The sequence below is a fragment of the Phyllostomus discolor genome, chromosome 10, assembly GCF_004126475.2.
Source record: "Phyllostomus discolor isolate MPI-MPIP mPhyDis1 chromosome 10, mPhyDis1.pri.v3, whole genome shotgun sequence".
In the NCBI taxonomy this organism is placed as follows: domain Eukaryota; kingdom Metazoa; phylum Chordata; class Mammalia; order Chiroptera; family Phyllostomidae; genus Phyllostomus; species Phyllostomus discolor.
Window position 1 is genome coordinate 69,976,221 of NC_040912.2, and position 23,842 is coordinate 70,000,062.

At 36.1% G+C, this 23,842-nt stretch overlaps 1 protein-coding gene and 1 long non-coding RNA gene across 2 annotated transcripts in view; one reads left to right on the forward strand and one right to left on the reverse strand.

Moving 5' to 3' along the window:
• CADPS2 (calcium dependent secretion activator 2) overlaps positions 1-23,842 on the reverse strand; it is a 575,914-nt gene that overhangs the window by 258,002 nt on the left and 294,070 nt on the right. The window contains 1 exon segment of the mRNA XM_028525503.2: positions 5,517-5,656. Within this exon segment, the coding sequence (XP_028381304.1) occupies positions 5,517-5,656 (140 nt within the window).
• LOC118497166 lies at positions 12,877-21,168 on the forward strand. The gene is made up of 2 exons (XR_004899705.1): positions 12,877-13,785; positions 19,446-21,168. It is a non-coding gene; the product is annotated as an uncharacterized LOC118497166 (long non-coding RNA).

The following is a 23,842-nucleotide window of genomic DNA, read 5'->3' on the forward strand; positions in this document are numbered from 1 at the left end:
GAAACTACATTACCACAGTATAAAGACAAGGTCAAGAAGCAGTCACAGCAAAAGAAGCTACTCCCAAAAAGTGATAAGGAGGAAGTTACAATTCATTTCCAAAACAATACATATTCCTTCTAGCCAGGGGCCCCCTGATCAGTCCTCAGCCACGGGAAGGAGGAGGGCCGTGTCCACTGACCCCACAAGACATTATTCCCCTGGAGGAAAATCTTGAGAATGAAAGGGTGCTGAATGGAAAGCCACATTTAAACTTAGCATTAAAGACTCATTTATTACAGAAGCAATCAGAAATTTTGCAAAGGAATATGTTAAAACATCTAGTTTAATGACCATTAAAGCTGTGTTTCAAAGTATTTCTATCATTATATAAATTATACTTAATGATTTAAGTTAGCATACAGAAAATGACCTAAATATAAAGGCATTTAGAAAAAGAAATTTGGCTTGATAGCTTCCTCTTTCTATCATTCTGCAATGATTATACCAATGTTAATAAAGTACCACAGGCAGATTTCTCTTCTAAAAGTTGTATATGGAAAAAGAATCAATTATGTATGAATACTCTAGCAAATGCTATGCCAGAAGTTTCGGCAAGGCAGCAAGAAGTGGGATTTCTGTGAAGTCAGGATAAGCCACAATGAGGTAAATTTAAACAGGGAGTGTGCACAGTCCTGTCTGCAGAGTCAGGTGAAGGTCAGATGCCCATACATGGTTATTTCAGAGAAGGTCATGTAGGAACGTCATTCTAAGAGGTCACTTTAAAATGAGAAATCAATTTTTCTTGGGGAAAAACAGACTCCTGCTTTTTGTAAGGCCTGGGCCCCCCATGCAGATGCCATCTTGAAAAGAGGAAAAGATTTTCCCTCCCTTGTCCTGTCCCCTAAGTTAGTTGAAGATCAGAAACCTCACATCAGAAATAAAACAGTGCAACTTTATTAGAGTGCAGTCATCACACTCTAACAGCAAATGCCTTGTTTGAATTCTAAGTATGTGACTAAAGGTTTCCGTGGGCATGCCAGCCCAGCCCGGGACTGCCTGGGAGCCCTCTGTATGGGAGAGCAGGGGAAAACAAAAATGTAGCCAGCCTGGTGCTCATCCTGTTTGTCCTGCTGGGAGCTGAGCTGCTGGCCCTCCCCTGCAGTGAGAGGTGGGCCCAGTGCCTTTTATACCTTTATGATGTAAATGGACACTTCACATATATTCATGTATTTGATGATTTCAAAAAATTTCAGCACTTCTAGTTATTCAACACATGTTTAAATAGGCATGTTTTCTTTTCGTATGACTCCACACGAAATGAAATATAAGCTTTATATGACAGTGATATAACTACAATTTTACCTTAACTGTGACAAAACCCTCCTATAGTTATACATTCATGAAGTTCTCATTCAATTTTGACTACAAAATAACCAGTTGCCTGCAGACTTCTGATCGGTCCTGGTCAAAATGCCTTCATGTATTTGTCATGGCAAATTTAATTTTCTTCTTTCTCCTTTTCAACTGTAGACTTATTTGTCATGACAGTCATTTGTTTTATTACTTCCACTTTATTTTGCCTTTCTTTCCATTGAGAAAATATCACTTGAATTAGGAAAATGTTATTTAATAAAACGGGGATATAGTATTTCTGAGACTTAAGTTAATACTTTTACTTAGCCACTAGGTTATGCTAAAGGATAGTCCATTTGTTCAAGAACAAGGCTGTTTTCCAGCTCCTCAAAAAAGCAGGCAAATAAATTCAAAAGTGGAATATGAATTATTCAGCCATTCAAAATCTAACCGGTAATTCATTGAACAGATTTATATGAGTTCATTTACATAATTACTTTATATGATGTACTCCAAAAGAGTAAATGCACTGAATATTTTTTTACCAAATATGTCTGATGGTAATGTCCAGTTTGTTTTTAGAAGAATGAAATTATCATTATGTTTATTTTATCCAAATTAAATATATATTTTCATTTGCATGTAGTCAATTGTTTTTAAAAACTAATGTATACAGTGATGGACTGATTAGTTTATCAGAAACATGAGCTTTAAATCAGATATTTTTCTTTCTGCTTCAAAAAAAGGTCATTTTAAAACACAATAGTTAAGAACCAAACATCATGAATTTCACTTATCTTAGGCATTTTTCATATTAAAATTATACTCTATCTCCTATAAATTGTGTTTAAAACCCTTTCAGTTTCAATTTACAAACACAGTTCACTGTCATTCTTACTACTTTTCCCTTAAAACCCGAAGGAGTGCGCTACTATCATTGTCATCATCATGGTTTACATCTCTCCCTGATTACAAACTCCGGAAGGCAGGGGGGGTTCACACAGACCTGAGAAACTCACAGTCTAGTTGGGAACACATAAGAAAATACACATAGCATTGATAGAAGATTTATTTAGGTACAATACAGGGGCCCCTAATGTGATACATGCATAAAACAGAGAATATGTGTTAAAACAGCTCACATAAAGATATGTATGTCCCCATTATTAAAACAGAAAATAGGCTTATGACTAAAATCTAAAAGGATTTCAAACTCTGTTTCTGAAAATGCTCTGAAGATAAAATCTATAACCCTCCAATTTACTGTTTAATCTATATGGAAGAAGAGTTTGCTATATTTTAAAGATATATTCATCTTTTTTAACTTGACATGTCTCTTTTTCAATTATTCATAATTCATCTGTTCATTATTCATTACAAGATGAATTATTGACAGAACACAATCCAGCCCGAAAGGAAAATGCTATTAATCTATGTGCTCCTATTAAATTATTGCTTTGGCATATGATAGATAGAGCACTTGGGGAGAGAAATGGTGAGTTGACGTTCTCTTCTTAAATGTAATTAAGTTCAGTAAAATCCATTTATGAAGCACCTCAGAAAAAGATGAATATAGTTATGATGGAGGTCAAATTATGTTTTCTCACAGACAAATATGCACACGGGTGATACTAAAATATTTAAAACTTACCGCACTGGCACTCAGAAACGCGGACTGCGCTTGTGGTAAAGCACCTGTGCTGTCCCCTCCCACGGGGACATGCTGCTGTCACAGCAATGTTGAAGGCTTTTAATTCTGGCTGATCATTATTATGTCCAATACTGATATTAAGTAATTTCTGAATGACTACTATTATAAACTATTATAATATTGTTAATTATGCTACACCACAAACCAACTCTAGATATTTTCAGTCCTAAAACTGAAATCATAGATATTTTCTAATCTAGAATTTCTTCCTTTTATACACCATAAACTTCAGATACCTGAATGTCTGAAAATGCCTGCTAGTATCTTTTAGCAATGGTAGACAATAACTGATGTAGCTGAGACCTAAACCACTCCTGACTGGAATCTACGGTGAGACCTTGAGCTTTATAGATTAAATTGAGAGACTGCTCTTTGGCAATCCCCTTCATCTTCACCAGATGTGAACTCCAGAGCCATTCTGAGGGCTCTGAATTTGTCAAAGGGCACTGATAAGTGTTATAAACCAATTGTCCTTTAGTGCAAAGAAGTGACTTAAAAAACAATAAAAATAAAAAACAAACAAAAATCAAGCCTTGAAAGGGGGCTGGATTATCCCACCTTCCCTGGTTCATTCATTCTAAAGCGAGAAACTGCCAGGATCCCAGCAAGGCTTTCTTTCCACAGAGGCCAAAGGCTGCAGAACTTGCCATGTGCCCAGCTTCACATTCAATCTTGGTTCTCGGGACAACCTGAAGGTTCCAAGGGTTACTCGCTCTGGTGCTGGCCATGCATACATTAAGGGCTATCTTGGCATTATAACATGTAAGTTCCCATTTTTTGTTGTGCCATTCATGAAAGTAAAGAAACTAAGTTAAAACCGGGGCAGATATAACTGTAGTGGCTGAAACACATCGTGTTCCTATATGTCTAACTCTAGGGAGCATAGTCTCTACTAGTCTCTGATCACTTTGGAGCATCGGTACTCAAGACTCTCTGGGCTAAAGTTGCACCAAACTTGTCACTGTCATCCAGAACTCCTGCCAAAGCACACACTCTGTCATGTGACCAGCATGCCCTTCCTCCCCACTGCCCACCTGCTGAATTAATACTTCAGAATTCATCTTGAAAGTCAGGTGTCCTGTGAGATTTTCATGACTAACTCCAGCTGGAATCATGTGTTATTTCTCCCAGTTCACATTATTCCCTTATAGCACTTATGGCCAGTGTTATAATCATTTGTATACAGGCTAGAATCCCTGACTAGCCAGTTCCTTTAGGCCTAGCACGGCATCTCACTGAGGTCTGTTCTGGTTTCAGCAGAATAAGTGCTCAATAATGTCTGCAGCATAAATCGGTGGTGAGCAGGAAGACGGATGAATGAAAGAAAGAATGCTAAATTTTAAACCCCAGGAATTCCAACTGCATTACGAGCTGAGTCACAGTCTTTACTCTACATGACTACATTAAAGATGCCATAACGTGGGCTTCCCAAATGACTGTTTCCCTGGGTGAGACTAGGTCTGATTCTGCACACACAGCCTGCCCAAACCCCGGGAGCAGTACAATTCTCAATCCCATCCCAACTGTCATACATTCATGTGGACTGCCCCCTGCTCAGAGTCCAACTTCGTTTTCCCTACGGTCATCCAAAGAACCCTTATCTTGACTCATCAGTTAATTCTGCCACCATGTTGGCAATCTGGGTCCAAAGCCCGAAGACTCTGTACAAGAAAGCACTTTCTTTGACTCTTATTTTTGTTAGTAATTTAGGGTAAGCCACTTTAGCAACTGCTTCTCTCCATACTAAGAAAAATGGTCACATCCTTTTTCCTAGTGGCTAACACCCCTATGCTGGGATATGGCTGTAGTGAGTCCTAAAGTGTTAATCTGAGAAAACTGCATTTAAAAAAATAACTCATTTTATTGTACTTACGAGTTCAGACCTGTTACCTCACCAGCAACAAGGGGAAAAAGTCTTGGTGGAAAGGACTAGGCCCCACAGCAACGCCCCAGAGCCAGTGCCTGCACTTCTGGCTAACCTGCCAGCTCAGTCTCCTCCAGCACCGATTTAGTTTTTCAATCACTCACTGGATGAACACCCACATCTCTCCTATGAAAACTTACACAATCGCCTGGGTTATATTCAAACCACTTTTTAAACTTAATATATTCTAGGTAACTTAACTATTCCTGGGCACCTGAATGCTAGGCTTATTTCAACTATTAATATATTTTGAAAAATATTACTTAGACAATATCTCCATATATCACTGTTCTTTATCAACATAAGTGATGTGTAATACCAATGCAATCAAGTACCAACATTATATTAGCATGTAAACAGTTATACTAACTAAATAACCATATATACTTAGCTATAAAGATGTCCACAGGTTTAAAAATGAAGTTAACATATGTGTGTCATTTGGGGGGCACTCCATGTGAAAGCCTTTCAGTAAATTGACAAAAGTAATTTACTGAAATAAAATGCAATAATTCAACAGAAAAACATCTTTAATTAAACACTCACCCACTATGTTTCATATGTGGTGGTTTATCCATTCGCACTGCCAATTTGATTTTTAAGTCAGAATCCTGGCTATTTTTTGGAACTATCATTCGGTGCAAATCAGCTGACTTGGAGCTATTAGAAGTTGGGTATAATATCACCTGTAGGAGACAAAGAGAAAACATTTAAGTGCAGAACACAAATGTCTGGGGATTGGAACTAAAATCTTTCGCATGTGTTTTCCTGTCTGAAGAGACAGTGTCGTGCCAAAACGTGCCCAAGAGACCACCTCGCCCCCACCTCAGCAGAGGGTTTTCAATACGGATCTCATTTGTTTTTTTGACAAATATGTGTTTTCATAGTATCACATAAATTTTCTTCCTGTGCCACTTCACAATGAATCAACAGCACAGTGACTACAGTTGAACTGACAGTTAAAAAATACTTAATAGACAACTACAATTTCAAGAATACTTTAAACTCCTCATGGCAAAGAAGATCAGAAATAAATATCCTTTGAAATTACAGATGGCATGCTTAAATAGCAAAACCAATTATTTTAAGCAGCAAAAATACACTCTTGTTTTAGTATTTTCACTGTGAAATAGTATTAAAGAAAATCAACTCAATTAGAGATGGAAAAGATTGATCATAGCACATTTTCTGCTCCAGATCGATACCAAAGAAGAAATCTTTCCCCTGATTACATGTTTTCAAAACTATAAAGATGACATTATAAAGACTGAAACAAAGTTATTATTTTTAATAAAATTGCCAAATTACCAAATGATTATTTCACAACACTACAGCTCCACAAAATCAACACAGGAAAGAAAAGCTTACTCTTCAGATATTAGGTGCCAAATAGATTAAACCATGTATTTTACCCCTTGTAGTCAGCCTTGACACTCTTTAGAAACATCCAATATCAAAGCCATAATGAATATTTTAAAATGGGAGTACTATATGTGAAGGATAAAATAAAGATATGAAATGTAGTGTATTGTGTTATAAATAATTCTTATTTCAAACCAATGTGAAAAGTAAATAAACCTGAAGTTTCTATGTAAATGGAAGAATTACAACATGCTCAGGTATGCCAAAATGGTTTTAAAGCACAACATGACACATGAATTTAATGTGCTCTGCCAAAAAAAATCTTCATTTCCATTTATAAATGGAAATTTTCACTGAGAAATCTTCAAGCAAGGCCCTTTTTCTCTCTAGGAAAGGCAACATAGTCAAAAAAGCTTCTCAAACTATTTTCAACTCCCAAGTTGTCAGATGTACTTACTATTTTGGGACTTTTCTCAAGGCTATTCTAAAAGCCACAGCTAAATTGAATCTAGCATATCTGTACACTTAAGCATATAAAGGCACATCCAAGAACAGATTAAATGGCATTTGTGATGTTTTCAAAATTTATTATCATATTCTAGAATAAGTTCTTTTTGACTGCTAAAATTCCCAATGAAATCTTTTACAGATTCTTTCTTAATAGTAAATAAAAATAAGCTGGTAATTTTTTTCTCAAACCAATAGCCAAAGGAATGTCATTATCAACATTGAAAGTGAATCCGAAAAAGAATCAAAGACTAACACATATCCTGTGTAGCTATAAGCTACCACTTCCCCAGAAATTCTGAAAAGCTTTTTCTCTTTTTCTGTCCCTAAAGCACACTTTTTTAATAACGTATGTTGGCACGAGCCACCTACAGAATTTATTCCTTTGTAATTCTCCCTTCTATGTTTATACAAAAGTTGGTTTTGTTTCAAACTCTAAATGTCTTTTAGACGAAGGGAACATTTAAATTAAAAGTTCTGACTTTCTCATTCTCTAAATGCCAATGATGGGCTAACTAAATAAGATCCTAAAATAACTAACTTCAGCTGATCTACACATTAAGGATCACCCCGGACTGAGCACCATCATTTCTGCCACAGTTCAGTTCTCTGATAGGTACTTCTAAATGAAGTCAGTGGGAGGATTTACTGCTTATCTCTGTTCAAGTAAAACATCTGAGTGCTCACTACATGGGGACACACAAAGGTGAAAAGTATAAACGGCTCAGGCCCCTCAAAGAGCTCATCATCTCTTCTTATCAGGGCCAAGAGCTCAGATAATATCTGGTAATATCACTTCTTCCTATTGCCCTTCTCTCCCTGGGGTATGCATCAGTTCTCTGATTTCATTAGTTTCTGGGTTTATTCACCATCATTTGTTTGGCTTCTCTGTTCTGTCACCTGTGTAGCTAATTTCTGTGTTAAAGTTCCTGCATTTGAAATACCTGGGTTTGTATCTGTTTTTTCTGGACTCTACTAATAAAGTTGTGAACACTGACACACATAACAAATGGAGGCTCACAGATATATATATATATATTTAAAATTTCTATTGTTTCTAAATATGTTGTTTCAAAGGAATATGACTGGCAAACCCTGAACTAAGCCTCAAAAATGACCTATAAAAGAGTGTCCAGGTTCCCAAATTGCACAAGCAGAAAGTGATCATATTCCTTTCCATGATTTTAGTCATGGATGACAATACAAGGGGGAACCTAAAAAACCTGGAATTTCTTTATTAAAAATTGTGTATTGAGCCTTAGCTGGTGTAGCTCAGTAGACTGAGCTCGAGTCTGTGAACCAAAGGGTCGCTGGTTCGGTCCCCAGTCAGGGCACATGCCTGGGTTGCAGGCCAGGTCCCCAGTAGGGGGCACGTGGGGGGCAACCACACATTGATGCTTCTTTTCCTCTCTTTCTCCTCCCCACTGCCCCTCTCTAAAAATAAATAAACAAAATCTTAAGAAAAAATTTTTAAAAATATGTATTGATTCTTACATGTTTAAACTTCAGTCACCTTCAAGGTACTCTCCATTTGTTGCAATATACCTATGGAGACGTTTTTCTGCTGCTCAAAACAGTTTTTGAACCCATCAATTTTAATGACTTTTAGTACTTCTGCCATTTTTTGTTTCACATCTCCCACATCAACAAAACATTTACTTTTGAGGACTTTTTCATACAGGGAAATAAACAAAACAAAGTCATTCAGAGAGAGATCACGTGAATAGGAAGACTGGGGCATGGGGTCATGCTGTTTTTGTCAAAAACTGCCAACACTCAGAGTTGTGTGGACAGGTGCACTTGTAAATCACCCATCATGAAATAGGCAAACATGTTGAGTCTTCCAAAAAAATTCACTGAAGCCAAACACAGTCTCTCACAACAATGCCAGCTGGTACACTGATACAGATGGGTTCCTAGAACACTCACCTAGCACCTAGTGGGGAAAGCCTGAACTGCAAGGGGCCCATGCTCCAGAAGATAATTCCGTTTTTTAGGGGGTTCCCCCTCATAGGTCAAGGAAGAAGCTCTCAATGTAGGTAGCCAGAAGGGGCAGGGAGAACAAAGGACAAAGGAGTTCTTTTCAGATGCCTAGTAAGGGTATAACATTGCCACACAGGGTGTCTTGACAGTGACTGCCATGAGAGGGTTTCATTTTTGTCATTGGACAGTTATTCATATGAATTTCCTACTTCACCATTATTGAAATGGGAAAGTTAACTGTCACTCTCCTGCCCCTGCTCCACTGCTATGTAGTGGATTTGTTCCAGGGTGGGTGAGGAAGGGAGGTGAAACAGTGGACAGTTAACTTGAACGTCAGTGCATAGGTCAATGGTCAGCAAAGAGCCACAGCTGACCTGATGGACATGTTGTAATTTGGACTGGATATAAGAACAGAATAAGACTTTGGGTTCTTTCCCCTGAGTTGAAACAAATGTATTCTATGCATAACTAGGGGGGAGGAAGGGTAACACAATTGCTGTTATCCTTGGCTATAGGAGTGAACTATGGCAAGTCACCTAACTGCACTAGGATTCATGTTTCCACTAGTATAGAACTGTTGCTAGGAAGCACATAGTCAGCCAAGGACCATATATTCTAGCTCCCCTTGCCTCTAAGTGGGGTCATAGTTCTAGCGAATGGAATATGAAGAGAACTGGTGTCACTTTAGGGAAAGATGATTAAGATATAGACATGACTTCTTAACTCATCTATTAGCCAAATGCATAGTAGCCCAATGTTCTAGGAAATGAGAGAGACATAAAGTGGAAAACGAGAGCCCTGAATCACCACGTGAGGGAAATCTACCAATATAAGCAGGAACGCCCATACGAATCTATTATATAGGTGCAATTGTTTTAAACTACTGAGATGATGTCATTTGTTTGTTACAGCATCTAGTAGTATCTTAACTAATGATTAACACAAAGTTTTGCTTCATAACTTTTTTACAAGTAATAAATGTTTGAAACATTTTATTTTATAATAAAGAGTTCTACTTCAATAGGATTTAGTTCATGTTCAGAGAGATGTATCTGATATTGATGTTACAATAATTATAATATTTTAAATTAATTTTTTTATCCTCACTCAAGGACATTCTTTCATTGGTTTTTAGAGAGAGAGGATGAGAGAGAGAAACATCGAGTGGTTGCCTACTGGATCAAACCCGCAACTTAGGTATGTATTCTGAACAAGAATCAATCTGCAGCCTTTGTGATTACAGGATGATGCTCCAACCAACTGAGCCACACCAGCTAGGGCAATAGTTAAAATATTTAACATATAAAATTTACTAAGGATGCTTCTGTATTCTAGGTTCACATCTAAATTATATTATAATTCTGTACAAAATAGTTAGCTTCTTATATTATTTAGCAAAGTAGACGTTCTTCTATTTATTTCTCTTAACCTTTCTATACACACTTCATCTTCTAGTATATTTTTGTCAGCAACACTTTAAATGTCTTGTCACTTAACATGACAACACATTTTATGATTTTTTTATCTTAAATATAAAGCCAGTGTATCTTCTTCAGCATAAAATGTCAACATTACTTGTCATCTTTTCTAAGGTGTGATGAAAAATACAAAGTGTTTTTTTAGGCTTTGTTTAAAATTCTATAAAATTTAATACATGGGGAGGAAAAAACTCAAAAATGAAGGGTAAATATATGTATACTCATAATATCGAAAGTAATATGGGGTCCAGAAAGACTTTTCTCTTAAAATACACTTGTACAAGTGGCACCTCGGCATCATTTTCATTCTAATTAGATGCATTAATTAAAGCCAAGTTATGTGCATTTGTGTATATATCACATTAGTTGAACTTTGTGACCTGTAAATACAAGTCTTTCTAAATTTCTAAACTCAATTTCAACAAATACCTGAAAAGCTAAAAAAAAAAAACCCAAAACTAGGGGGATGAAAATTTAGAAGAACTGAGAGGAGGAGGTAAGTTCTAGGGCTAGGTAAACTATTCATTGCCTTTCCCCATCAACAGCCTAGTGGAAGAAAAAGACCACAGACCACAATAGTTGCACTCTATAAAGGTACATATTTGGTACAATTCTCACTCAAAGGTAAGCATAACTAACAATTCTTTAAGGAATTAGGGTGGACTTCACATAGAGGAATTACGTTTCATTTGGGAATTTAAAAGGACACATAAAATTTACAAGGCAAAAGACATGGAAAAGGACTGAGAAATAAATACACGAGGCTGTTGCAACTGCACCACCCTAAGAGTGGCAACCTAGAAAAAGGCACACAATACAGATGCTGACAGTCTAACCATCACCTTTGGTTCTCAAGCCCTTCAAGCTAGATTGGTCACCTCTTTGTTCCCTGGGTCTTCTTTCGGTCAGTTTCCATTGCTTGCCATGAAAAGAACTTCAACAAACATAAATGCTCATTACAGGTTCTGCCATGTCAATTCTCTACTTCATTACAAGGTAAGGAGAGAGAACCCTGTGAAACACTAACTCCTGAAGGTTAGAAGAAGGAAAAAAGCTGTGTAACTGAGACCAAAGGTCAAGGAGGCAGAAGAAAACTAGAAGAGTGTGATGCACCGCATTCATGTGTGGTTTAGGGAGTAAAAGTGGCCAAATGGCAGTCTAGAGCTCAAGCGCAGTAAGGATGGGAGGCTACAGGTTGGCTTAACAGAGAAGTCACTAGAGATTCTCAGCAAAAGAAAGTTTGGGTGAGGTCAGACTACGATGGTTTGAGGAAGAAATCTGTTTGAGAAGTGGAGGAAGATTTCACTTAACTCTTACATGAGCAAGACTGGAAAAGATCGACAAGTTCACTTCAGTGAGAAAAAAGGAACCCTGTGTGCAGAGGCAGAGGGGGATGAAGGTGTGACCAGGAAGGTTGAAGAGGTTCAGGAAGTGAGAAGGGTGTACTGGTCTAGAGATAGACTACAGAAGAATGTGTTTTGCTAAGGAGTTTGTATGTTATCCTGAAACATGCAGTCAAAAGATGCTTTGAAGCCAAGGAATGACAATCAAATTTTCATACTTTTAAGTAAAGAATAATACCCCTCTATTCAGCTGTAGGAGTAATAAGACTCCATGTGTAGTCATGTGTCCCATTGAAATAAGAGATGAACTGGCCTTAAAAATACATCTTTAAAATGAAGCAAGAAGAGACTGAAAATGTTGTTAGCTGGAATCTTGTTTCAATTTGTGATTAAACATCATTTTGCTGACAATCAGACATCCTTGGGACAGAGGGGAACTATCCAGATGAGCACAGCTATTTCTATAAGAAACCTTGACATGTTGGATTCAGTTTACATTTTTCTCTCTCTCTCATTCAACTGACAGAGATTTTATAGTTCAGCAAAGACTCACAATGACTATACCTTGTGAACCTTTCAAGTGCCTTTTTGAGAGCTTAGGACCTTGAGAAAGTATGTATTCTGAAAGGGCTAAGTGAATTTACTTCATTTAAATAAATTTTTATTTAGTACATGTTAATAACTAACATCTATTTCCTCTACTATCAGAAACCCTATATTTTCAGTGTGTGAAGACGAATCAGATGATTTTTCTGAGAGGTACCGACATCCTTCTTAGTAACATTTTCCAATGTTTAATACACTTGAAGTTGCTTAAATTATTTCTCCTTTGATTTAATATCAATGCATCCTGACCTACTTAAACAAAGGGCAGCTGCTCACTCGCACTAACACAATGCTCTTTTGTATACTGAAAGATTAACATTAAGTCTTCTGTCAACTGTGCTGCCTGTGGGATAAATCCAGTTGCCTTTATTTTGAAAGCTGGGAAACATCCTGGAATTTACTATATGAAATTGATCAAACTCCTAACCTCTTATCAAATGTGTACTTGTCCTGATAGAACCACACAAAGTATACAGTACTTTTTTGATAAGAAATGTATTTTTTACAAAAAAGGGGAAGGGGAAGAAAAGAAAAGAAAACAAGAATTATCTTAATTACACAGTTTTTTTCTGATATTAGCTTGATAAAGATAAAGATGAAAAGCTTCATTATTTGCATGAAGGGGTTGAGAAGAAGTCATGGAAAAGAAAAACCAAGGTGTATAAAATTATTCGCAAATCTTTCTGAAATCTCTACTTATAAATGAGCCATCATATGAAGGGGCTCTTGGGATGCGTTCAGCAGAGTACACCACTTGAAGGCAGAAGCTATTCCATCATACACAGTCATTCATCTGTTGCTCATACAGTAATTTATGTCAGCATATTTAATTAAGCCATTTTTCACTAGAGTTCTCTTCATATTCTATAGTAGATACTTACCAAGCATTTGTTGATTGCTTAGTTGGTTCATTGAATGGATGGATGGATGCTTAGAGAAATTAGAAATAAAAATGCAAATGTAAATGTGTTATTCACTGAAGTAGAAAGAGAAAAAGGCTTGCCAACTCAAGTACTGTCAAAATTTGATAACAGAAAATGACAGTAGTAAATGCCAGACTTCGTATGCCATTTACTTGCCATTTCTAAAAATTCATAAAACTCTCATCTTTCCATTTCTGTACTATGGCAGGTAGAATAGCAATGTCCCAAAGATGTCCATATCTGAATTTCCTGAATCTGTGAGTATGTCACTTCACATGGCAAAGGGGAATTGAAGAACAGGTGGAATAAAGGCTGCTAATTAGCTGATCTTAAAATAGGAAGATTGTCCAGGTGGGCCCAATCCAATCACAAGGGCTTGGCAGGTATTGAAAAGGAGGGCAAAAAAAAGAGTGCTGGAGCGATATGTGAGACATACTGGACCAGCCATCGCTAGCTTTGGAAGCAGAAAAGGCCACAAGTCAAGGAATACCAGCAGCCTCTAGAAGCTGGAAAAGGTAAAAACTGCATTCTCTCTAAGATCTTCCAGAAAGGAACACAACCCTGCCAACTCCACTGAGATTCATTGTGGACTTCTGACCTCTACAACTGTCAGGTAATAAGTTTGTGTTGTTTTAAGCCACTAGTTTTTAGTAATGTGTTAAACCTCAATAAGAAACTAATACATGGACAATAAAGGCTGAGATTTGATCACAAAAGAACACTAAAATCTGAAATTTGATCATAAAAACGCTAAATTTAACTTTCAAATTTCTTGTAAGTGTGTGATTCAAAGACATCTTTACGTACAGATTTCTTTCGTTAGTTTTGCCTAACAAGTTGTGTGTGTGTGTGAGAGAGATTATTTCTCTCAATTCCTGAAACATTCTGATTGTATGAAATCTTTCGAAAAAATATTTTTCCCACTTTAAGTTTTTTAAAATTTATTTATTGTTGTTCAATTAGAGTTGTCTGTATTCACCCCCATCACTCCCCCATCCCCAGCAATCCCCACCTCCCTCCCCTGCTTCCACATCCCCCTTGCTTTTGTCCATGTGTCCTTTTATTTCATGTAAAGTTGTTATTCTCATCATAAATTTAAAAAAAATAAAAAGAATGAATAGTGAAGACTTCCTGAAAGATGGGTCCATAGGTAGACATGCTTTACCTCCTCACACAACCATAAGAAGGATTAAAACTAGTCTCAAAACAAAAAACAACCAGAACTGACAGAAAATCAAACTGTATGCAAGCCTAACAACCAAGTATTTAAAGACAAGGTAAAGCTAAAGGAGTTCTTATTATATGACTTATTTAAGAAAAAGGAGAAGATCAAAAGTATGAACAGTAAAATGACAATAAACTTAACAACTATCAACAACAGAATCTAAAAAAAAACAAACCAAAATCAAACTAAGCAAACAACTAGAACAGGAACAGAATGACAGAAATGGAGATCACATGGAGGGTTATCAGCAGGGAGAAGGAGGGGGAAGAATGGGGGAAGTGTACAGGGAGGGAATAAGGAGTATAATTGGTAGGTACAAAAAAGGTGGGGGGTGTTACGAACAGTATAGGAAATGGAGAAGCCAAAAAACTTATATGCATGACCCATGGACACGAACTAAGGGGGAGATTGCTGAGGGAAGGAGGGTACCAGCTGGAGGGGGAAAAGAGGGGAAAAGTTGGAACAGCTGTATAGAATAATCAATAAAATATACATTATAATAAAAGAATGATGCTGCTATAAATATTTGTGTACAAGTTTTTCTTTGAATACCTGATTTCAGTTCTCTTGGTATATACCTAACAGTAGGATTGCTGGGTTATATAGTAATTCATGTTCAACTCTTTGATGAACAGCCAAATTATTTTCCATAGCGGCTTTGCTATTTACATTCCCACCAGCAATGTGTGAAGGTTCCAATTTCTCTATATTCTCCCTGACTTATATCTTTTTTTTTTTTTTTAAGATTTTTGTTTATTTTAGACAGAGGGGAAAGGAGGAAGAGAGAGGGAGAGAAACAACAATGTGTGGTTGCCTCTCACACACTCTTCACTGGGGACCTGGCTGGCAACACAGGCATGTGGCCTGACTAGGAATTGAACCAGTGACCCTCTGGGTCACTGCCAATCCATTGAGCCACATCAGCCAGGGCTTGTTTTTTAATTATAGCTGGCCTAGTGGGTGTGAAATGGTAACTCATTGTCATTTTTGTTTACATTTCATTACAGTTAATTTCTTAATGGTTGCCCTGGAAATTATAATTAACATCTTAATTTATAATATCAACTTAGTTTTAATGATATACAAAAACTTTGCTACTATATAGATTTGTCCCTCTCACTCTATTGTTGTCACACATTACATCTCTATACATTGTGTCTCTCAACAGATTTGTAATAATAGTTTTGTGTAGTTGAATTTTATTTAATTTTACTGGGATACAATTGATGTAGAACATTAATTACTTTCAGGTGTACAGCATGATTTGCTATTTGCATATATTGTGAAATGATTGCCACAATAAGTCTAATTAACATCCACCACCATTATGGTTTTGCTTTTCCTTTCTCTAATGATTAATGACATTGAACATCCTTTCACATGCTTGTTGGCTATTTGTACACCTTCGGAGAAATGTCTGTTACAGTCCTTACCCATTTTGTAATTAAGGTTATTTGGGGGTTTTTCTGGTATTGAGTTGTAAGAGTTCTCTATTAATTCTGAATGTTAACCCCTTATCAGATTTATGATTTCAAATATTTTCTCCTATTCCATATATTGGTTTTTTACTCTGTCGATTGTTTCCCTTGGCACACAGAAGTTTTTAGGTTTGATGTGGTTCCATTCACCTATTTTTGCTTTTGTTGTTGGAGTGTTTTGTGCTATATACAATAAATCACTGCCAAATCCAATATCATGAACTTTCCTCTATGTTTTCTATTAGAGTTTTACAGTTTTATGTTTTTAATAAAGTCTGGACTAATTTAAAAAAATGAACAATGAGGCTGATTATTTTGGTTACTAGAATGAAAATAACCATATATATATATATTTCTAACAAATTTCAAGTTCTATACACCTAAATGATCAAGAATTATTTCTTCCATGTCAAAATCTTCCCTTGAAGACTTTGAAAGACACAGGTTTGTCACTGTAGTTTTTCATGGTTTAATTAAAGATACCAGTCGTTATTTGTCTTAATATATCAGTTTTATCGCTTGTAAGTTATCGATTTCATACTTCCTGGATGGAGTATATATTCCATCACAGCTATATCTGTATTTTTAAGACTTATCTAGACAGGAAAGCATCATTACTATTCTTTATTGATTGCCTTCAGCCATAAATTATGAATAGCAGTAACCTTTATATCTCTTCACCAATGCAGCTGCCATTAGAGGACACTGCATGAGTAACTTTATCATGTTTCTTTTTACTAGTCTGGTTATAATAATGCCTGGAATTTATAAACAACCTTTCAGAGGAATGTCTCAGAGTGCTTTGTAAAATTTAAATTAATTTTCTTAAAAATAGTCATTTCTCTTGTTATGTAAAGAACTTGACACTAAAGTTAAATGAATACCTAAGGAAAATTACTTCAAGATAACAATAAATACTTTCAATTTTACATTCCCTCCTTAATCTAACACATTATTCCCTTAATTGTTTCACAAATATTATATGAACTAGACTGGTGTTGTTCTTACTCTTCAGTAATTAAGTACCATACAAATTCTTAGGGCTAAGTCAGTTTTATTTCTGTCAATGGAAAGGAGGGAGTTACATATAATGTCTAAAAGTGAAAACTTCGACTGCATCCTGAAACTGAAGACAGGAAATAATCCAACTGTAACAAAATGGTTTGGGATTGGCTAAACTACAGATAAGTATTGTTATTTATTTTAAAAACCAACTACCACCCTGAAGAGTGAATTCCTATTTGTCACTTGAATAAGAAATCCATGCGAGGCCTAATAATTACAACATAACTATTGACTGAAATGATAAGACACAGGAAAACCTTCCCAATTTGCAATTCTATACGTACGTAAACTAGTCAGAAAGCATTTAAATAATAAAAACGGAAGACAGAAAGATTATGAGGCTGAGACATCTTGGTGATACAATTCAGAAAATATGTGGTAAGATGGAAGAGTGGTGGAGAATAAAGGTCAAGGCAGAGGGGTGAGGGTAAGTGATTCGTTCATGCCCTCATGGCTATTACCGCAGAGCCAAAATGAAAATCAATGTCTTCTAGAAGCAGGTGTCAAGCTTTTTAGTTTGTGATACTCAACAAGCAACTAATTAGAACTAATGAGAAATGTGTACTATGAATACTCTTAAGTGGCTTTGGATAGCTTCAAGATACACAGGGATTTCTTTTCTTAATATATACCTAAAAAAATAGTAGTGGGCTTCAGAATGTTCCAACCTGGTTTTCCTGTGTATTTTTAAAAGATTTTATTCATTTATTTTTAGACAGAAAGAAAGGGAGGGAAAGGAGAGAAACATCAATGTGTGGTTGTCTCTTGCATGCACCCTACTGGGCACCTGGCTTGCAACCCAGGCATGTGCTCTAAATGGGAAGTGAACTTGTGACCCTTAGGTTCGCACCAGTACTCAATGCACTGAGGCTCAACAGCCAGAGCTATTTTCTATGTATTATAAAAAAGAGATGGGCAGAACATACTAGAATCTAACTCTGGCTGTAAAATCCAAACCATGTATCATTCAAATTGTTACAATTTATCACTAGGTTAGCAAACCCAGGTGTGCAAACAAAGGCTACTCATTCTACTGTCTCTTAAAACTTTGCATAGGTGAAATAAAACTAAGTCAGGCAAACTCCAGGAGATTTATTCATTAGTTCCTTTATGCGTCCAACATTAATTTGACATATATTGTGTACTGAAACTGTTAAACAGATGCTGTTGCTGAGATAACATGCCCTAGGCCTTACATTCCATGAGAAATGGAGATATAAATATTTTCAAGTTTTTACACTGTACATGATGTGCTACAATATCACTTGAAGTAGACTGTGAGGAGCAAAAGCAAGACAAAATAATACAACTGTAAATAATAAGTTAACAAAAATAAAGGCGTAAAGTATTTAATAAGTCTAAAAGGAAAATGTGAATAGAGAACCTATGAGAGAGAAAAAGCAATTAGCCAAATGACAGATTTAAACTTAACCATATCAACAATCATATTAAATGCAGTTTAAAAGCCAGACATAGTCAGATGGAACAAAAGCAAATACTCAATTATATGCTGCTTCAATAAAGATATTTTAAATATAAAGAAACACCTAGATTAAAGGATGGAAAAGATATGTGCTAACACCAGTTTAAAACAAGCTGGAATGGCCAAGATAAGGTAGATTTTAAAGCTGAGAACATTACTAGGGATAAGAAAGGTAATTTCATAATGACCAAGTGGTCCATTAATGAAGAACAAACATTAGTCCTAAACATGTATGCACCTGACAAAAGATGTGTATGTAGCTCAAGATACAACAATTAACTAAAAAATGGATAAGAGTATAAGTGTAAACATCTACAACTATAAAACTTCTAGAAGAAAACAGGAGAATTCCGATCTTGGGTTTGACAAAAGATTTCTTAGATATGGCACCTAAAGCACAAGCCATGGAAGCAAATAATCACAAACTGGACCTCAAAGTTAAAAACTTCTGCTCTTTGAAACACTGTTAGCAGAAGGAAAAAACTAGCTGAAGACCAGGAGAAAAGTATTTACACATTATACATCTGATAAGGGATATGTAAACAATACGTTATGGCCTTTCAAAACTCAAGAATAAGTAAACAAGTAACCCAATTAAAAACTGGGGATAATGCCCTGGCTGGTGTGGCTCAGTGAACTGGTTGCCAGTTCAATTCCCAATCAGGGCACATGCCTGGGTTTCGGGTCAGGTCCCCAGTTGGGGGTGTACAAGAGGCAACCGTTGGAAGTTTTTCTTTTACATTGATGTTTCTCTCCCTTTCTTTCTCCCTCCTTTCCCCTCTAAAAATGAATGGATTCAATCTTTTTTAAAAAGTGTGAAAAGCATTTGAACAGATTCATTATCAAAGAAGATGTACAGATGACAAATAAGCATGCAAAAGAAATGCTCAAAATGATTAGTGCCAGTTGATAAAGAAGTGAAAATTGAAACCATAATGAAATAAGATAACACACCTGTTAGAAATAAGGGATAAATTAGTACAGTATATGTGTCTAACATTTGTTCTACCTCTTATTCTGAGGAAACTGAAACGTCAGCTCCTGGGATCCCCCACATGGACCCACCATGAAGGATGCCCATCTGTAACTTGCTCACCCTCTTTAAGTGTTGGGAAGAAAGAAAATGCATTCCTTGACCTCTACAGTGAGGAAGGCAGCCAATTCCTCAGAAAAGATCTGAGGTAAACTCATGAGGAACTGATGCAGGTTATCAAAGCCTCCTTTCCTTCAGAGTCAGAATTAGATAATAACACTTCACAGCATGTTATTAATGAGCCAGACATAATTAATTGCCACTAGAAAAAATATGTCAAAAGAATTTGCAGCATATATAAATTATCTCTGGCCTTTCACCTGCCCATGGTCCTGCTTCTTGTCACTGACATGGCTTCTGGGAGATGACAACAAACTTGTCAGAAACGCTACATGAAGGGATTAAAGGAGGAAGAAGACCTGTGATTTTTAGTTTCAGAAAAACTATACCATTTGCTAGAACTACAAAAATAAAAGTCTACTTGTGTATGGTAAGCTGAATGAGATATATATACAAAATGCAAATGAATTTCCACTCTATTTTGCAGGAAATGATGTGAATTCACTGGCTAAAGTGGCAGTCATCTAATGCTTGTTATTTCAATAAAATTAGATATTAAATTTTGCTTTAAAATTGAAGAAAAATACCCATGATTTTGCCAGCAGCTTCTCTAATGTTTTTTTAATTCATATTTAGATGAAACAAATTCATATCATGCAGGAAACTTTTAAAATCCTCAAATATAAATTTTGTCTGAGTGAAGGAAAGGCTTAATTTTTATTAATTTAACTATGCCATTCTGTGAAAAATTAGGATGGTTAATCATTCAATGAAATATCTGACCTATTACTTCATATGTTGAAATACAAGTTCTATAATGACTGCCTATATAAACAGGTAAGGAGATACATGTTTTAAAATCTGTGGGCCCTAGATAGTTGTATGTATGGGGTATTCAGTTAAATATGCTGATTTTGACTAAAATTTTAAATATAAGTGAGAATTCTCTTACAGAAATTCAACTTAACCAGACTATATAAATGAGAAAAACCAAAAAGGGTATAGTCCAGAAACACAAGAGGCAAGAAAGGGAAAATTAGACCAGTTAATTAGTCTCTAAGGCAGTTTTTCTACCCAAAGACAAATATTTGAATACTCTACTACATTGCTTCCCCTTGTCAAGTTTCAGAAACAAAAAATCATGCATGTCCTGATAACTCCTTAGATGAATCTCCCTTCGGTGCTTAACAAAGCAAACAGAAGAAATGATGCAAAGGGCAAATATATAGGCCAACTTTTACTTGCTACATTAATATATAACAAGCTACTTGAAAGATAATGGTGCATTTTATGGAATAATCAATTCAGCATGGCTAATGTGTCTTAATATTTAAAATGTATATGAAATTAGCCACTACCTTCTGTTTCCGGATAATATTTATATTTGTAAAAGAAGCAAAATGACTGTCAGTTTGAATTATTAGGTATGAACTCTCCAGATTAAGAAATGTTGATTAGCAGTACAAATACTCAAATGGAAAAGATGAGCAAAATTCATAGAATGAAAACCTAATTTCAAGAATATTAGTATAATATTTATTAGTATAAATGTCTATCTCAGAGGTGAACAAATATTTAGCCTTTTGCTATCTTGAGATATTGCTTAATCAAATTAGAAAAAAATATGTCTGTCTCCTCTGCGCTGTAAAACACAAATGAACAAACCAACCAACCAAAACAGGCTATCTGATTTGCATGCTTCTCCCTCCTCGGGGGCAGGAGAACCAGCATCCTCCTGTGTGCACCAAGGTGTTACCAAGGCCTAAACTCAGAGTGTATGAACAGACAATGGGCTATTTTTCTGAAAACCATCAGAAAGAATGTTTTCATAGCAATACTTCCGAAACTAAAAAGTTATTGTGGTAGAAACTTCAAAAATTCATTTTGTACTCAAGAACACCATTAGACAAGTTAAATATCTATCCAGGAGCCTAACAGTTCATTCTGAAAGACTTCATGGAAACTGCCTTACCCACCCATAATGCCCTGTGGAATCATTATTCAGATTTCTATACAGCTGTTAGGTAAGCCTTGCTTTTAAAGTTTTGGGGATTCCTGGCTGGCATAGCTCAGTGGATTGAGTGAGGGCTGCGAACCAAAGCATCGCAGGTTCGATTCCCAGTCAGGGTACATGCCTGGGTTGCAAGCCACGGCCCCCAGCAACTGCACATTGATGTTTCTCTCTCCCTCCCTTCCCTCTCTAAAAATAAATGAATAAATAAAATCTTTAAAAAAATAAAAAAATAAAGTATACTTTAAAAAATAAAATAAAGTTTTGGGGGACAAAATCATCTTGGTTATGGTGAACTTTTAGATGCTTGACTGGTCAACTACTTACCTGCTAGGACATACCTATAATAAAAAAATTCCCTGTTCTGCCTCCAGGTAGTCCCTTAGCACCTGGTGGAGGGTTGGCCACCAATTCAGATGAAAAATCTCCATATGCCACCTCCATTTCCATAAATAAGTATTGGCATCTGCCATCCACAAACAAACTCTGCATGTCAAACACCATAACCTTCCGCTGCCTGATGCCTATCTAAATCTGAGCTATCATTTCACAAAACTATATGCCGTGATAGATTTTCTTACCCTTATATAAGTCATTAGTTCTAAACCCTGGCTGCACATTAGTATCAGTGTATAGCAATTCTCAATCCTAAATGCTTATCTACATCTCCTGAGAAGTGCTTAAAATAGTCCTTCCTGGGCTCACTCCCAAGCCAACCAAAACAAGTGTGGGCCCAAACCTGTGTCTTTTCAAACACTCCCCGAGGTCGTTCTTATGTACAGAGAGAGTTGAGAAGAACTCACAGAAACAAAAAGACACTGGCAGCCAGAGAGTACCCTGATAAGATTCAAATCATAGAACATTATAAAGTATATTAAATGTATATTGTATAGAATGGTATAAAACATATTACATGGTGGTGCATAAAATGAGTTTAGCTTAAATAACACGTGGTTCCTGCTTTGAGTCATCACATTGTACTGACCTATACTCACGTCATGATCTCTACAACATTGTCAAACGTCCTGATTTTACCAGGAGTCATTTTTAATAATTGCTTGTGGATATAGATGTTGGGGTCAAAAAACCCGAGTTTAAACCCTGACTCATGCACTTAGAGAGTGTTCTTAACCTCTCCAATTCTCATTTTTCTTATCTAAACATGGAATGTTACTACCAGCCTGAAAGAGGATTAAATGGGATTCTGTTTGAATGGTAAGTAGTATTAATAACCAGTAATCCAATACAATGATAGAGAATTGGAACTCACAGTGACAACAGAGAACTTTTATTTCACTTAATTCAATTTACAGACAAGGGGTCAAGATCCAGAGAATCAATGCCTCCAGATCACATTTAATAAAAGTCAGAGGAGTGAAACTTACTTAGCAGAGCAAAGCTGATTAAATAAGCCTGCTAGTGAGTTGCTCAGGTGAAAACGTATCTGATATATTTATTGACGAAAATCTCCATAATGGCTAAACCTGCAATTTCTTTGGTAACTTTCACTATTTAGAATATAAGAAGTTTTATCTGTCATTGCATTGAGTTACTTTTGAACATAGTAATCAGACATACACTGTTACTGGGATATATTCTAAGGACAAAAAAAAAACCCAACTGCAAGGAAATACTGACCTTTACTGTGTAAGCTTGTTGGCTCTGGTACTGATGCAGTATTTCTGAAAGGATTTTGTGTGTATTGTAAGACAGAAAATAAGTAGTAAGTAATTGATGCTGTGGGGAACCAGTAAACTCACAATATGTTTTGTATGTATATATTCCTTAACCAGAACTGATGATACATAGAATGTTGGTTTCTAAATTCCATTATCACTAAAAGGAACCATTGCTGATTATAGGCCTAGGAGAGGGAGAAAACCAGCTGAGTCTGTTAACTCAAGTACCAGAGAACAAAGACTAATAGAACCACGTTTGATTATCATCCCTGATGTCAAAAAGACCTGCTACTATATAACTCCTGATATGATGCAATGAAATGCACAAAATGTCACATAGGTAGTGTTCTTCCCCAAAATATTAACCTGATCCAGTCACGAAAAAAAAGTAATAAAACACATCCAGAATAAAAAAAAACCATTCTAAAAATTAGTTCAAACTCTTCGAAATGTCATTATCATGAAAAAAAAAAAAGAAGATAGAGGCGGGCATTATAAAATAAAGGTGACCAAAGAGTCATAACAATGAAATGCAATACATGACATGATGCTTGACTGTGTTCCAGATGACAGGAAGTCTAGCTTTTACTGACATGTAGGGATAGTCAGGGAACTCTGAATGTTGACTTCCTCTTC